General features: G+C 44.2%; 1 protein-coding gene across 7 annotated transcripts in view; it reads left to right on the top strand.

Annotated features, from left to right (window-relative positions):
• Nr1h4 (nuclear receptor subfamily 1 group H member 4) overlaps positions 1-17,298 on the top strand; it is a 73,127-nt gene that overhangs the window by 55,126 nt on the left and 703 nt on the right. For all 7 annotated transcript variants that reach the window (XM_037196830.1, XM_037196831.1, XM_028880312.2 and 4 more), the window contains 2 exons: positions 1,363-1,509; positions 14,913-15,026. In XM_037196830.1, the coding sequence (XP_037052725.1) occupies positions 1,363-1,509; positions 14,913-15,026 (261 nt within the window). The remainder of the gene's footprint in view (positions 1-1,362; positions 1,510-14,912; positions 15,027-17,298) is intronic.

Genomic DNA, 17,298 nt, shown 5'->3' on the forward strand with positions numbered 1-17,298 from the left:
AGATGCCCTGGAACTTTGGATCAACAAGTACTGAGGTTACAGGCATGCACCCCCACATCCAATGTTAAATTTTATGCAGTGCCAGGGGATGGGTGGTCCCCAAGGCTTCATATAGGTTTAGGCAATCCTTCTATCAACTGAGTTGACTCTCTGGGCCAGGTTGTGACTGTTAGTCTTTAACATTGCTGCCTTTGAATTCTCCTTGCTGGTTCCTCTCCTAAGCTATTAGACATTGATGACGTTCTCTTGTGTGTTGGTATGCACAAAAATTTGTGGGGTTTTGTCATCCATCAACTCATTCATTCTGCTGCCCAGCAAATAATGTCGGGTACCTATTATGTGTCAGGCATTGAGGTTATAAGCGTAAGTAAAATAGACAGTCTCTGCTCTAAAAAGTTTATACTGCAACATAGGGAGCAGCCATTACATAAACCAGCGAGTCCATTGCATCATGACAGGTAGTGGTATGTTCTGTGGACAGTGATGAAGCAGATGGGGTCTAGTGAGAGCCTGGAGCTTTACACAGGATAGCCTTGCAGCGGAGAACTGATGCCTGGGGGTGGGGTGGGGGGGGGAGACCAGGGAAGGGCATCTCTGAGACAAACAGCACACATTCAGATCTCAGTAGAGCCAGACCCTCAAGAGGAGAGACGAGGAGAGGGGACATGTGGAGGAAGTCAGAGCAGTTGCTGGGGCAGGAGGAGGCAGTTCTAAAAGTCTGAATAAGGACTTTGTGACTTCCAGATGGGGTTCTAATCCTTGAAGCTAATAGTTCTTCCTCAGTTTCCTCTGTTTCTCCACATGGCATGGTGCAGACCTTAGCTCAGAAAACATCCCTCAGGATGACACTAATGAACTTGTGGGATATGTTACTCATCCTCTGCATTCTGACTAAGCCCTGGGAGTCAGCCCAATATTTAGGACACATGAAGACTATTTTTCTGGCTCTGGATGCTTTTCTTTTCTGAGTTGACCCTGCATGCCAGGTGTGACCAGAATAATGACTCCAAGAGAATCTGCCTACCCCTGGTTTCTGAGGCTTGTTTCGCCGGAGTCAGCTTGTTTCTGCCATTATGTATGAGCTTGCTGTGCGCTCGGCCTCTGTTCTCACTGCATCTCTCACAGTAAACCTGACTCAGTGCAGGAAAAAGTCAGCTTCTTTCTGAGGGGTTCGGTAAGGTATTCAACGGACTGCCCTTGAAGACCTGCTATAAAACAACTACAAGATCAGTTGATGGAAATGCTTTATCAGTATGGATGACGGATGATAAAATCTTATCATATGCATGCAATACTATCCTATGTAAACAGTGTGAAATAGTGTTGGACAAACTCCTTGATCCTGTTTGATCATTACCTTAGGGTTTCAGACATTGGACCACGAGGATCAAATCGCATTGCTGAAAGGGTCAGCAGTGGAAGCCATGTTCCTCCGCTCAGCAGAGATTTTCAATAAGAAACTTCCCATTGGACATGCAGACCTGTTGGAAGAAAGAATTCGAAACAGTGGTAAGTGATGGAGTTAAAGGAGTTAATCCAAGTAAAACTGGTGCGCATACCATGAAGATGGCCCCAGTCTACCAGGCAACGTTACATGACCCTGTGCCTGGCGTGAAGAAAGGCTCTAAAAGATACAGGTTAAATGGGTGGGTTTTTTGGCATCTTGGCTCAATAATCCTTTTGGTAACAGCAAAGTAATCTTCTCGGAACCAAGATGAAGCATCAGAATGAGACTCCTGAAATATTAAAAGGTGCATCTGATTGAAAATAGTACAACGGGACTGTGTTTATCCAGTTTAAGAAAAAAAGCTTCATTTATTCCCAACCTATAGGTATAAAAGACTAGTGTCAATCTATTATCGATCCTATTCAAAATAAAATTTAGAGAGAAAGTGCTAAGGTGAAGAGATTGATCACACAGGTTGCCTCCCTTGTGAAGTTTAAGGTCTGGTAGAGAGAGGATCTTACAAAGTCCAGTAAAATAGAAGAACAGCTAGCTGAGAGCTAACTTCTAACTGGGGAGCTTTCTAGTGTTGCTGGAGGGCTTCTCTCCAGGTTCTCCAAGCCCCGCAGTCCCACAATCCACTTATAAAATAATCATTCAGACGCTTATATCACTTATAAACTGTATGGCCATGGCAGGCTTCTTGCTAACTGTTCTTTTATCTTAAATTAACCCATTTTTATAAATCTATACCTTGCCATGTGGCTGGTGGCTTACCAGAGTCTCTACATGCTGCTTGTCCTGGCGGTGGCTGCAGTGTCTCTCCCCTCTGCCTTCCGCTTCCCAGAATTCTCCTCTCTCCTTGTCCCACCTACTTCCTGCCTGGCAACCTACTTCCTGCATGGTCACTGACCATCAGTGTTTTATTTATATAGAGCAATATCCACAGCATTCTAGTCTGGAAGGTTTTGTTAGCGTTTGAACTGGGCCTTGAACAGTACTTCATCCAGATGCTTGGAGTGCACTTGTAGGTCAGAAGGAGCAGGGTGGGTGAACGATTAAAGATCAGAAATCTGGGGCGTGTCCATAAGGGGTGGGTGCAGTTGAGGCAATGGATTTAGGCTTACAATAAAAAGGAATAGAGAGAGGGAAATACAACTAGATGGTTAAGGGCCTTGAATGTTGGGCTAAATATGATATTTTCTAAGCAATAGGGAGATATTGAAGGTTTTTGAACAGAAGAGGGAAAACATGAAAATAAATGTTTGCAAATCTCCTTAAGATAAGCCAGGATAGAAGACACTGTGGAGGAGATAAAAGGTCTCAAGAGTGTAGTCCCTGGTCCTGGGGAGAGAGAATGAGCGATCTGAGGCTGTTGTTCCAGACTTTCACCTTCTGAAAGGCATTGTGTTGTCCAGAAGTATGGATTATAGTCTCCATTTTTAAAGTATTGATTCTGGCCCAGAATATGTAGGCAGTAAAAGGCTGCCAGATACATTGCAGGTGGTAGATTTTATTTTTCACATGTGTTAGGACCTTGCTTTAAGCAGTGTGTGTGCATGTGCATGTGTGTTAGAGGTGTATAGGTGTGTGTGTGTGTGTGTGTGTGTGTGTGTGTGTGTCCCAGCACGTCGTGCTTCTAGGGGTAGGTGCTTGCATGCTGAAGAGACGTCTGTAGAATTAATGGGAGGAAGAATGGACAAATGAGTTGAGGTCAGAAGGGGAATAAATCAATTACCCATACATTCTAATATCCTAATGTTCTTCCTGTCTCTTTTTCCTCCCTCCCTCCCTCCCTCCCTCCCTCCCTCCCTCCCTCCCTCTCTTCCTCTCTCTCTTCCTCTTTCCCTCTCTCCCTTTCTACCTCTCTCCTCCCCCCATTACTGGATTTCTAAGAAGAAAATTCTCAATGTTATAAAAGTAATTTCTGCATGATCTGTTAGGGGCTGTGTTGATTGTGGTATCCAAAGTTAACACCGATTCGGTACCTGGGCTTCCTTCTAATTTTGGAATCTTTGGGTCTCATCAGAAGCAACTAAAGGATGAGATCAAAATTGCAAAGGACTAATTGATGGAAATCTCTCTGAAAAATAACAGGGGAGGAGTCAGGGTTAGCAAAAGAGAGCCTTCACACCGCCATGTTGATCCGGCACTTGTGAAAGGGGAGAGGAAGGCTTGACTGGGAAGAGATGCAGAGTGCAGTGCTGAGGTCTAACCTAGGCTAATGGAGAGGGATGAGGTGGGAGATGCCCACATGAACGTGCTGGCAACTGACATTGGTGTGTTCCTAACATTCACAGGTCGTGGCCCACACCTTGCATCATAAACATACATAATTTATTCTTTGTGACACTTAGAGATAGATTTTATTAGCCATGCACCAGACGTCGACCCTGTTAATACCCATACGTCTCCTCTAAAAGCTGCAGTGCCTAGGTTTTTGAAGAGCTGGGGCAGGAGTCAGAACCATCTACTGCTCCAGCTCACTCACATCTTCAACTCTGACTCTGGTGCCTCTTTCTTTTAAAGATTTTCCATTTACCGTCATCCACGAATCTGCCATCCGCTGGCTGAACTGCCTCCTTCCTCTGTGTGCATGCATGCGTGTGTTTGTATGCGAGAGTGGGGACACACGTGTCATGGTGGACCTGTGGAGGCTAGAAGACAGTTTCAAATGTTGGTCTTCACCTCAGACTTCGTTTGAGACAGGGGCTCTCCTGTTCTCTGCTGCACTAGCCACTCAGCCAGGTTTCGGCAACTCTGCGCCTGTCCCCATCCTGGTCAGGGTGTGTTGCTATTGCGGATGGTTGTGCTACTGTGTCTGGCGGGTCTGGGGATCCACACTCAGGTGGTTAGGCTGGCACAGTAAGCACTTTACACCAAGTCCATCCACTATCCTAACACCACTGGACTGCTTTTTGCCCGACTTCATTTCCCTCAGCCCTTAACTTCCGCTCCATCAATACGATCCTTTCTTGGATCATTTGCTGGCCATACTCAACTCCTTACTTATTTGGGGAAAGTGGTTTTGAGACAGGTTCTCCTACAACCCAGGCTTGCCATGAGCTCGCTGTGCAGCAGAGGATGGTCCTGAACAATTCCCGCCCCCCCCCTCCCCCCCCCCCCCCCCCCGGCCTCTACTTCTGAGTGCTGGGATTTCAGCCACGTACCATCTGCTTGCCTTATGCTCTGCTAGGGGTTAAGTCCAGAGCCTGGTGCGTGCTAAGCAAGCATGGAGCTGCAGCTCTTTGCCTTCTCCTCGCCCGAGACAACGACTCACCTGATAACTTGCTTTAACCGGAAAACAAAGACAGCTCGCCTTATGGTGCTGACCACAAGTGCAACCGAGGACTCTCAACTTGACACTCTTCCCCAGTCACTCGTAACCTTACGGGAAGCCATTGCTGTTTCCTCCTCCAATTTCCAATGCTCCTTTATTCTTGGCTATGCCTTTGTTAGAAAAGGTAGATTTTAAAACCATGTAATGCACTCAGCTAAAAACGCTGATTTTACAGTATAGCAGTGGTCCCCAACCTGGGATGGTCCATCCACTTCCTCCCTCGGACACTGGCAGCATCTGGAGATGTTTTTGATTGTCACATTTCGGGAAGGGGACACTACTAGCATCTGATGTGGAAGCTAGCCTCCCCCGCCACCACTAGCAACCGATTTATATAGTTCAAGATGTCAGTCAGGCCAAGATCGAGCAACGCTGCCGTAGACGGGTAAACTGAGCCACTGGGGCCATTTAACAGTGCCGTGTGTGTGTGTGTGTGTGTGTGTGTGTGTGTGTGTGTGGTGTGACGCCTCCTGCAGCAAACGTTGTACAACTGTAGTGTAGAGTGATGTGACATCATGAGGTTTTTCCATGAAGTTATTCAGTTGTCTTTGGACAGATCCATGTTGAACACTGGGGTTGCCCCGCATGCACAACTGTACAGTTGCTGAGGATGTATGGACAGCAGCCTGCCTGGCCTTTGTCCTTCTGGACCTGCAGGCTGGTGGAGGATATGGGAGAGCATCAGGAAGGAGCGTTGTGTAAATTGGAACACGGAGGAGCACGCTCACATCCCTGTGCAAGTGTGGTGGGCGGGCTCAGAAGTTGACGAGTGAATCCTGAAGGGTGGTGAGGAATGTGTTAAGCTATGAATGTGAGAATACAGTAGAGCAGGCGCAGCAGATGCAAGGGCCTGGCAGAACATGGGAGTTTCCACGTCCAGCATTCACAAGTGCCCTGATGTCTTAGCAAGTATTGCTTATGAAGCTGAAAATGCATTCGGCCGTTAAGGACACTGAATACCGCAGAAGTAGTTTAATTCCAGTCCAGTGGAAAACCTTCATCATATCGGAACAGATGCGTTGTGATCTTAGTTTGACCCCCAGAAAGAACCTGCTGGCTATAACGGAGATGCAGAGCTACAGGGGCTGAGAAGAAACAAGGAGACATATACAGAAACATGGAATATCTAAGTGAGAAATGATGAGGTGCTGTAGGGTTAAATGTGAATCAGAATCTAAAAAAAAAATCTTTATAATGTAAGCTTCAGAACTGTGTTTTTTCAAGTTTCATGAAGGTTCAGTGATAAAGTTTTCCAGAAAATAATCTATGCCAATAAATATGCATGTCTCTAGTTTATAATAAGAAACTGTCTCCAAATACCAACTCCGTTTTGTGTCAGTGAAAACCACCCGGACCCACATGCGGCTTTGTATTTTATTATCTATAACGGCGTTTCTTCCATTCATTAATATTCATGAGTCCCTTAGTCCTAGTGGATTTTTCAGAACATTGTCTTGTCCACGTGTCACATCAAAACCTGATCTGGCAAGATGACCTTTAAGAATAACTTTTTATTCTCATGCTAATGTAGTAATTCTCCTTCCCATTATATATTATTTCTGGAATAACACAGCCTTTCAAATTTACCCTGTTGATGCCTACAGAAGTCTTTAAAGTATACAATGTAACAATTAATTTTCTTATTCTGCCTATTCATACTCTTTCTATTATCATACCCAAATTATAGACACAAAGATGCCGCCGTCTCCTGAGATGTAGCTCCCGAAAGGGAGCTAGTGTTTATCTATGTTCACTGAAGCCACCCCGGAACTTGAATCTGACAGTCTGTGGGGGTGGAGTTGTTTCTATATCATTTGATTGCATCAACAGTTTTAATCCTAATGTAGTACTGTAATGCAAACTCGGCTTCTAACCTTCAAGTTTTAGTAAAAATAAGAACAGTCATTGAATACTATAAAACAGGATGGGACTGACATGGGCTTGCTAAAGCTAACGGTCGTGCATTTCAACGGCAAGGCACTCAGCAGCAGTAATCTTATCAGACGGAGCAACCTGTTCTATTTGCTTCAAATTTAACTAAATCCTAAAATTAGCAGGGCTTTTCAGTGTATCCTTTTTTTTGTTTCCACAATAGACATAAACTAATATCCAATTCACAAGTATTTGTCAGGATGACAGTGTATTTCAAGATTTTGGATGTTATTTATTTTCTGTTATCATCTTGTAAGTATTCTCAGTGGTCTCTATGGGAGGGAGTCATGGTCTGTGTGTCAAGGCTGCGTGGTTGATCAGCAGACATCAAGGAAAGGAGAGCAGGTATTTTGGAGGCCCAGGGCTCTTTCTATGTATTGTCCCTGTCATTTACCAAGGTCTAACATCTACCAGATTTTGGCCGGTCAGAATAAAACCCAGACAAACACATCATTGCCCCTTAGCAAGGAAATAAAATATGAGCAGTGGCTAGCGATACCAAGTTGCTTCTCTATGAATGATTACAGACAACGAGGTCAGAGAAACAAGAGACTCGTATCGGGGTGGGGGATGAAGCTGTCGCGAGCCATAGAGCCATACTAGACGATCCTGTGTGCGGTAAAAGTGTACACGGCCTCTTTTCTGGCCTTTGAAACATTCACGAGATAAAAACAGTATAACTACATTTTGCCCGAGAAACAGGTAAACCAAGGATGAGTTCAAACACTGCCTTTCAAAGGATTGGAAATGCAAAGTTCTGACTGTGTGATTCTGACTGTTTATAAGAAAGGCAAATGCTTAAGGTAGCTTACATTCTTTTTTTTAAGGAATTTTTTTTATTCATTTTACATACCAATCACAGATCCCCTCGCCTCCCTCCTCCCTCCCCTCCCTCCTCCCTTCCCCCTCAACCCACTCTCCATTTCCTCCTCCAACAAGGCGAGGTCTTACATTCTTACACCTCCGATTTTACTTTTCAAAGTGATCATGTGTTGATTTGGGCATGGACCACCTGAGGCTGCTGTCTCCGTCTCCTCTCCTTGTGTGTCGGCTTTAACCTCAGGCAAGTTCTTCTAGTTAATGGCCAGAGCCTGTCCAAGCAAGACAACCGTCAGGGTTGAAAATGAGAAGGAGAGCAGAAATCTCTAAGGGGAGCTTCAGGAAGAGGCTCTTTAATGTATGTCAGTGGCCAGAATTGTGCTGCCGTCTCTGGAGACTGCCTCTGTTATGGGAATGAGACCAACAGTGGCCCGGTCTTGGTCTGGAGCAAAGGAAACTTTAGGATGCTAGAGGAGTTGTTATTCCTCCATCAGGAAAATACTAGGGTAGGGGAAACTTAGTTTAGAAAGTTGAAGGCGGCCAGGCAGTGGTGGCACACGCCTTTAATCCCAGCACTCGGGAAGCAGAGCCAGGCGGATCTCTGTGAGTTTGAGGCCAGCCTGGGCTACCAAGTGAGCTCCAGGAAAGGCGCAAAGCTATGCAGAGAAACCCTGTCTCAAAAAACCAAAAAAAAAAAAAAAAAAAGTTGAAGGCACGCACAACCTTGGATGCTATGTTCAGATGTCTATTTAACTTCTGTGCTACTGGGGTGGTGTTATTTCTGGGGAAAATTCAAATTACATGGTCTTGAGCAAATAGCATCACTTTTAACAAGATGCCTAGTCTATCTTTTTTTTTTTTTTTTTTTTTTTTTTTTTTTTTTTTTTTGGTTTTTCGAGACAGGGTTTCTCTGTGTAGCTTTGCGCCTTTCCTGGAACTCACTTGGTAGCCCAGGCTGGCCTCGAACTCACAGAGATCCGCCTGCCTCTGCCTCCCGAGTGCTGGGATTAAAGGCGTGCGCCACCACCGCCCGGCTGCCTAGTCTATCTTGAGGCCACCAGTAAAAATAAATCATACAGAGGCATCAAGAGTACAGGGAAATGTGGCCTACACGATACACAGCCTCACATACAATGCATATTCCCACACCCAAAGAAGCTGCCTGTTCTTATACCTGTTTAATATTGGAAAGTTAGCCAGGTAAGAAATGATACATTTTAAAGAGAGCAGTGGTTGAGTACTTGTCTAGCACCCCTGGGACCCCAGGTTTGATCCCTAGCACCCTCAGAACACAAAACAAAGAGAAACAAAGCACAGTGGTGTTTTGCTATGGGTTGTTCTTTCAGATGGTATTTGTCATCCTTAAATAACCAATTCACCAATCATGGAGGTTCCCCACCCCCTCCCAAGAGAAAACAAACAACAGAGGTACAGAAAAAAGCCATTTTTCTTCTTACAACTCAAACTTTTCTGTTAGTGTCTAAGGTTGAGTTAGAAAATAGCGCCCTCTTGTGGCCAACATTCCCAAGTGAAAAATGAAACAAATTCAAGCGGTTAGGAAGAGGGAAGCCGGAAAATGGGAAAGGGCTGCCCCCTTCAGGATCATGTTGTCATTACGCTACATTTATAGCGGAAACGACTTCTTGTTTACACTGCTGTCCTTAGTAATGATGCGGACTCTGGCACTTCATCTGTCTTGTAGGAAAATTTATTTTAAAAACTCACCTATAACTTATTTTATCTATTTTTCTATACCCCTGGCTTCTACAACATGTACAAAATAAAATTGTAGCAAGCATTGTAACTTATTTTTTCCCCTAAACATCATCAACTATAATTAGCTGAAGGAGGCAGCATTTTTGGAGGATAAGTGAGGATTTAGAAGGATGAATGAACTAGAAAATTTGACAATCAAAGATGAATTCTAAATATTGAACATTTTCAGATAAGTTGATTTGGATAGTCTCTCTAAATCCCATGGCATTTAAAGTTATGACCCAGGGCCAGTGAGCTGGCTCAGCAGGTGAAGGTGCTTGCCAGATAGCCTGATCATCTGAGTTCGATCCCAGGGACCCTCTCCTAGAAGTTGTCCTCTCAGGCCGGGCGGTGGTGGCGCACGCCTTTAATCCCAGCACTCTGGAGGCAGAGCCAGGCAAATCTCTGTGAGTTCAAGGCCAGCCTGGGCTACAGAGTGAGTTCCAGAAAAGGCGCAAAGCTACACAGAGAAACCCTGTTTCGAAAAACCAAAAAAAAAAAAAAAAGTTGTCCTCTGACCTCCATATGTGCGTCATGACGTGCCTATGCACATACATACACACATAAACAAACAAACAGATGTAATAAGATATTTTTATGACTCACAGCTAAGGATTTAGTCTCATCTACCATCTAAGTGTTTGGCCTCTAGTTACATGCTCCAAGGAAATGAGCCACACACGCTTCACGAGACATCTGTTCACAGATCAGTTCTCTTCAAAAGCAACGTCCTGGGACGAATCAGTCATTCATAAGTAAGTCAGTGGTTCAAAAATAATAAAAATGCAATTGCTCATTCACGCAGTTGAGTCATGCGAAATGAACAAAAGTATGTGTGATCACTAGCAAATAGAACGAGCAACTCTCCAACAGATACATAACTATATGACATGTCCTTCTGTGACATTTCCTTGGTCTCTAGTCTCTTTACTGATATCTGCAGATGCTGCCAGTGAAGAAGCAAGGGTAGGAAGCAGAAAGTGTATTCACACGCACTCCACACACACTGCTAACAACGTGAAGATAATTTGGCTAGAAACAGATTATTTTGGTACTCAGGCCAATTAATTCAAATGTGTTCTAGAGAAATTTCAATAAAAATTAATCATTGCACTATTAGAAAAGTTTAAAACCTTCAAGAATTTACTGAGGTTCTTTTTTAAACCATTAAAAAAAAAGTTGTGGCCCAGTCATGACTTTAGCTGATTTTTCCTGGTGGGTACAGACCCTGAATATGGAAGAGGCCTTCCTTGATTTTAGACAGGGTCTTGCTGTGTGTCTTGGGCTATGCCCTGACCTCAGCATCTTCCTGCCTCAGCCTCCCAAGTGCTAGGATTAGAGGCATAGAAGTCCACTTACAGCTAAGACTGCTAATTTTTGAAGGTAAAAAAAATCTTTAGTTAAAAAAAAAAAGAGTTACAAACCTTTGTATGGCTTTAATGTCTAGAAAAATGCCAAGGCACATCACTGATCAGATAAGTTGTTTTCATCCCAAGTAAAATGTAAAATTATTTTTTAGCTGGGTGTGTGGGACAGGCCTCTAATCCCCACACTTGGGAGGCAGAGGCTAGCCTGGTTTACATAATAAGTTCCAGGACGGCTAGGGCTGTGTAGAGAGGCCCTGTCTCAAAAAACAAGAAACTAAAAGACATTTTAAACACAACATACATACACACACATCTGGCCTGGCAAGATGGCTCAGCAGATTAAGATTCTTGCTGCCAAGACTGATGGCCCGAGTTTGATCCTTCGGATCCACACAGTGGAAAGAACTGAACCCCAAGAGTTGTCTTCTGACCTCCTCATGGGCACTGTAGCACCCTACTCCACCTCACATGCACAAGAAATTAAGGGGAAAAAAAATATAGCTTTGTAGAAGCAGAACACAATTTAATCTAGACTAAAATAGACTGGTGTTATGATGAGTTTGTTAAAGCAATTAATCTGCATAACAATGGCAAATAGTATGTCTCTTTTCTTATTTATTCATTTTTATTTTTGCAGTCCTCAGGATTGAATGTAGAGCCTCCCACTCTAGGCAAGTGCTTCCCCCGGCTGTATTTTTTTACCGTTTTGAAATCGATTTTTATTTATTTATTTTAAGGTTATTTTTTGTGTCAGTTCACTCACCCTCCCCTCTCCAACTCCTGTGTCCTCTCCCCCGTGAACCCAAGGCCTCCTCTTCTTTAACATCTATTGTGTTCATTTGGTGTCGCTCCTAGGTGCGTGGGTTGGGGGCACACCACTTGGGATCAGGTAGCCTATCAGGGCCTCATCCCTGGAGAAGATGGACTCTCCCTCTCTTACCTGTAACTCATCTAGGATGGAGACTGGTGGAGAATTTCCCACATGCACGTTGGCACATGGTTTCTACGCAGACCTTAGGTAGGCAGCCATATCCTTGAGACTGCATGGGTGCAGAGCCGCCGCCACATCTAGAAGACACTGTCACAAAGCTGTCCCTCTGGTCCTCTGGCTCCTGGGATTCCCCTGAGCCTTGGGTGTCGGGGTAGTGTTGCAGATGTACCACCCGAGCTGGATTCACACCGTCACTCTATGCACTTGGCCACTTGTGGGTCTCTGTAGGTGGCTTTCGGCTCTCATAGTCGCCCAGCTTGCCTCGGACATGCTCTGTAGCTCAGGCCCGCCATGCATCCCCTCTCTTTCGTCCTCAGCCTCCCAGGGAATGGGGACTACAGGACTGCCCCACTGCTGGGGTCTCACTGTGAGGAAGCTTTGCAGTCAATACTCTGTATCATCTTATATAATATTATCATTGTACAACACATTTCACGGATGAGAAAACCGTGGCTTCAAACGTTTTCCGTGCTCAAGACCATATCAGGGCATCTGATTTCAAAGTCACAAGTCGCCTCACGACCTCTCACCCTGTGTTGGAAGCAGTGAGTTGCGTTCCCAGGCTCACACACCCCAGGCCTTTTAAGTTGTATCTAGTTCGGTCATGGGTGTTCCACTCAGTTCTGTAGCCGCTGGAAAAAGGGCGTCCTTCCATGTGATGTAATCACCCACTTGCTAAACAAAGACTCTGCTGTGGAGAGAGTCCACCAGGGTCAAGAACACCATTGAAAGTGCCTGGAGGAGAGGGGAGCACTGTGTTGAATCGCTGGGAAAGGCCAAGGGCTCAGTTCGGAAGAGACGTCAAACTCTCCCAAAGGTGAGGATTTGGCTTGCTGACAAAGCGGCTTTGTATCAAGCGTACTGCCAGTTGATGGCGGCACTCGGGAGTGCCGGGAATCCACCTGTATTCTCATTTGGCTCAGCCAGAACTCTGTGGCTCTAGATTTGGTGTAGAAAGGAAGAGAGCAGTGGATTCTCCCGTGGACCAGTCCTGACATGCTCATCCTCATCTCCATTCCTCAGCGAGTCATCTCCAACTCTCTCCTGGCTCCTTGATTCCTTAGGCCATGCTCCTCTGGAATAAAACCATGCATGTAACAAGCTCCAAACTAATATTTTTTTTCTTTAGTAAGTAGAAAAAAAATGGCACAAGAAGTCTTAAATTATAAACAAGAATTACGAAGTTAATTAAGAGAATTAAGGTTTTCCAAGAAGAGACAGCCATGTGTGTACAGAGACTGGGGAAACCAGATTGCTGAGGGAAACTGAAGTGGCTGAACATGGCTGGAGGAAAACTGATCGAAAAGCAGGGGAAACTGAGTCAAAGCCTGCCAACTTTGGTTTGAGTCCTGCACCGACTCTCACTAGCTGTATCTCTTGGGACCAGTTACCGACTTTTCTGTAAGCAGGGAGTGCAGGGATCCTCAACACATGGGTCATGACCCCACACGGGGTCACACATCAGATCTCCTGCGTGTCAGATATTTACATTACGATTCATAACAGGAGAAAACTTAGAGTTATGAAGTAGCAACGAAATTATTTCATGGTTGGGGGTCACCACACCTTGAGGAACTGTATTAAAGGGTCACAGCATTAGGAAGGGTGAGATACCCTGAGCTTGTGGGATTTAGAAAGCTGAATGAAGAAACAGCAGGAAAGGAGTGGATTTAGAGGAAGGTAGTTGGGTTTTAGTTGTCCTTCCTTCCTTCCTTCCTTCCTTCCTTCCTTCCTTCCTCTCTCTCTCTCTCTCTCTCTCACTCCCCCTCCCTCCCTCCCTTCTTCCCTCCCTTCCTCCCTTCTTTTCTTTTTCAAGAAAGGGTTTCTTTGTGTAACAGCCTTAACTGTCCTGGAACTTGCTCCATAGGCCAGGCTGGCCTTGAACTCACAGAGATCTGTCCACTTCTGCCTCCAGAGTGCTGGAATTAAAGGCATATGCCATCACTACCCAGATGAGAATTTGGTTCTTACCTGGTGTCTTTGATATTTGACACACTCAATTTACAAGGAGTGGCCAAGAAGTACCTACCACAGAGCTCAGTGCACACTGAGGACTCAGGAAACACAAACTCCGAGAGGCACAGGTCCCCATTTAAAAGTAAAGTACACATACAGCAAAAGCCATAGACAGGTTTTGAAGGTGTGTAAAAAGTAAGGAGAAAGTACGTGCCTTGAAGTTCAGGAAGGGTATTCTAGCATCTGGATAGAGAACGGATTGAAGAGGAATAAGAGACATGAGAGAAGAAGCAATTGCTGTGCCTCGGATAATGAGAGATGGTGGCTGAAACTAATTCAGTGCCAAGAGCTACAGAGGCAAGACACCCTGGCGTAAGGGGGAGAGGATAGGGTCGCAGGACCCCACACAGAATCTCAGCTGCCGGTCTGGGCAACTGGGTGGCAAGTGTAGCCATCACTGAGGACAGAGACATCAATCAGGAAAGGGGTGGGTTTGGAGAAAGTTGGGAGGGTTGGTCCCTACCTGGCATCTATCATATTTGATGTCCTGAGTTTTTAAAAAGTGGTCCCATACTGATTAATCCACAGTAGGCAATGGAAACCTCAGGTAGGTCCAAACCCGTTCAATCCCGGCCAACTGATTCCGTGTAACTGGTTATGCTTCTGAACGGAAGCACAACTATTTTCTGTTCATTGTTTAAGTTGCTCTCTGTCTTGAGTGTATCTACTGATGTTTAAAGTAACAGCCCCCCCCCCCCCCGAAAATGGTGCAATTATAGGAATTTTTCTAGCCCAAGAGCATTTTCCTTTATTGTTACACACTGGTGGCCAAAGACAGTACTGGATTCAAAGACAAACGCGTCAGACGTGAGCTGTCCTTTGAAGATTTTCCTTACATACTCTGTCTTTGGCTGAGATGTCCAATATACTATAACTAAATGAATGTATGTAGCTGGGGGCAAGTGTGAGTGTGCCCGGTTCTGGCTTTGCACTCTTCAGTCACTCTCAACTTTTCTTGGGCTGGTGAGATGGCTCTGAGGGTAAAGGTGCGTGTCACACAAGCCTGGGGACATGAATTTGATTGCTAGAATCCATGTGAAGGAGAGGACCAGCTCCACGAAGTTGTACCCTGACCACAACATGCATACACACACACACACACACACACACACACACACACACACACACACACACACACACACAGACACGCATGCACGCACGCACGCACGCGCGCTCACTCACCACGATGATAATAACCAAAATTGAGAGCCTTTTGCTGTAACTGTGTTTTTTTCAACTCCTACACAGGCATCTCTGATGAATATATAACTCCGATGTTTAGTTTTTATAAAAGTGTTGGGGAACTGAAAATGACCCAGGAAGAGTACGCTTTGCTGACGGCAATTGTCATCCTCTCTCCAGGTAATTTTACTATTACATTTGGATTTTTATACTGCCTTCTTCTTTCTCCGTGTCGTGTAGTTGGTGGTTTTTTCTTACTCGTAGTTCTTTGACCCTTTGGGGGCCCTGTCACCCAGCTCCCAAGTAAATCACACGGAGTCTTTTTCTTTCTTATGAATGCCTGGCCTTAGCTTGGCTTGTTTCTAACCAGCTTTTCTTAAACTATCTGTCTACCTTTCGCCTCTGGGCTTTTATCTTTCTATATACCTTTCTTTCTTTCCTACTCCACTGCTGGTTGTGTTGCTGGGTGGCTGGCCCCTGATGTCCTTCTCTTCTCTTTCTCTTGCTCCTTGATCTTCTTCTTCCCAGGTTTCTCCTATTTATCCTCTCTGCATGCCAGCCCCACCTAGCCTTTCTCCTTTCTAGCTATTGGCTGTCCAGCTCTTTATTAGACCAATCAGGTGTTTTAGACAAGCAAAGTAACACAGCTTCACAGAGTTAAACAAATGCAACATGAAAGATTGCAACACATGTTTGTATCATTAGATGAGTGTTCCAGAGCATAAACAAATGTAACACATCTTAAAATAATATTCCACAACAGTATAGTCAAAACAATGTCTATTAAAGAATACACAGAGACATACAAAGTAAAACGGTCCATAATTCTACTATTCAAATAGAACATTATTAATATTTTAATATTTTTTCAAAATATTATTCTCATGGTTTTAGTAGCTGCCTATTGAACATTTCGTACATAGTGAATATGGCTCCAGACTTTAGGAGTAAATTGGATACCACTTCTCTGAGACTTGTTCTCAAAGAGTGAGGAAGATAAGATATTTTTTTCAGCAAGTGGAAAATTCTATGAAATATGTAGTAATAATAGACAAAGTGACCCATGCCTGTAATTTCTGTGCCTGAGATCTGATGGAGGAGTACAAACTTGAGCTCAGCCTGGGCTATACAGTGAGAATTCATCTCAAAAACATTATAACAATAGACTATTTGGGAAGAAGGTGGGAAGAGACTGAATGGGATGTCCGTTAGTTGTTAGGGAAGATTCTCTGCAGAGGCTGACACCTGAGCAGGGATATTGAAGAAATTGTATATGTTATAACATAGCAAAGATCTCATCCTTTAAAAAATTCTTTAAGGGGGCTGGAGAATGGCTCAATGGTTAAGAGCACTGGCTGCTCCTCTGGAGGACCTGGGTTCAATTCCCACATGGTGGCTCACAACTGTCTGTAATTCCAGTTCCAGGAGATCTGACATCTTCACACCAATGCACATAAAATAAAGTTAAATAAATTAAAAAAAAATTATTTTAAAGACTTATTAACAGGTCTGCATTATGTTCCATTTTATGACTCTACAAAGACATAATCTTCATTGTGTTTGTACAGCTGTATGTTTCCAATTTTCTTGTTTTAAAAATTGCAGAAATGAATATCTCCATGTATGAAATTTTCTTTTTTTAAAGATTTATTTATTATATATACAGTGTTCTGCCTGCATGTATGCCTGTGGGCCAGAAGAGGGTGCCAGATCTCATTACAGATGGTTGTGAGCCACCATGTGGTTGCTGGGAATTGAACTCAGGACTTCTGGAAGAACAGCCAGTGCTCTTAAAGGCTGGGCCATCTCTCCAGCCTGAAATGTATTTTCAAAATTCACTTTAGTGATTTGGGTGCAAGTAATACTGTGCTCATAGTCTGTAAAACATATTGCGCTAGCCTTAAATGATTTTCATATGTGATAACTAGGCAGATGCTAGTTGCTACTCTTCGGGCATTAATAATTGTGATTGAAACCTGTTTGGCAAAGCTTCCTAGAGGAACACATGAAGATCCGCTATGGCCCAGGAAGTCTGGGGATGTCCCCCTGAGACAGAATGTTTACACCTGTTATGTGGGGTTCCTTCAAGGGATTTCATTGGCAAGGGAGTTTAGGGGAACTTCTGATGTTCCATATCTTGGTTTACATGTAAGTCCATTGTATATACATGTATATATTTTTGTTTGTTTGTTTGTTTTGGTTTTTCAAGACAGGGTTTCTCCATGTAGTTTTGGTGCCTGTCCTGGATCTCGCTCTGTAGACCAGGCTGGCCTTGAACTCACAGAGATCCGCCTGGCTCTGCCTCCCGAGAGCTGGGTTTAAAGACGTGCACCACCACTGCCCGACGTATGTATGTTTTTATGCATGTGTGTGTACATGCATGTAACTTTATCACACTGAAAATTCTGTACATTTAAGCATACAACATTTATAGACACACATTTTCAAAAGC

Source organism: Peromyscus leucopus, chromosome 18, assembly GCF_004664715.2.
Source record: "Peromyscus leucopus breed LL Stock chromosome 18, UCI_PerLeu_2.1, whole genome shotgun sequence".
In the NCBI taxonomy this organism is placed as follows: domain Eukaryota; kingdom Metazoa; phylum Chordata; class Mammalia; order Rodentia; family Cricetidae; genus Peromyscus; species Peromyscus leucopus.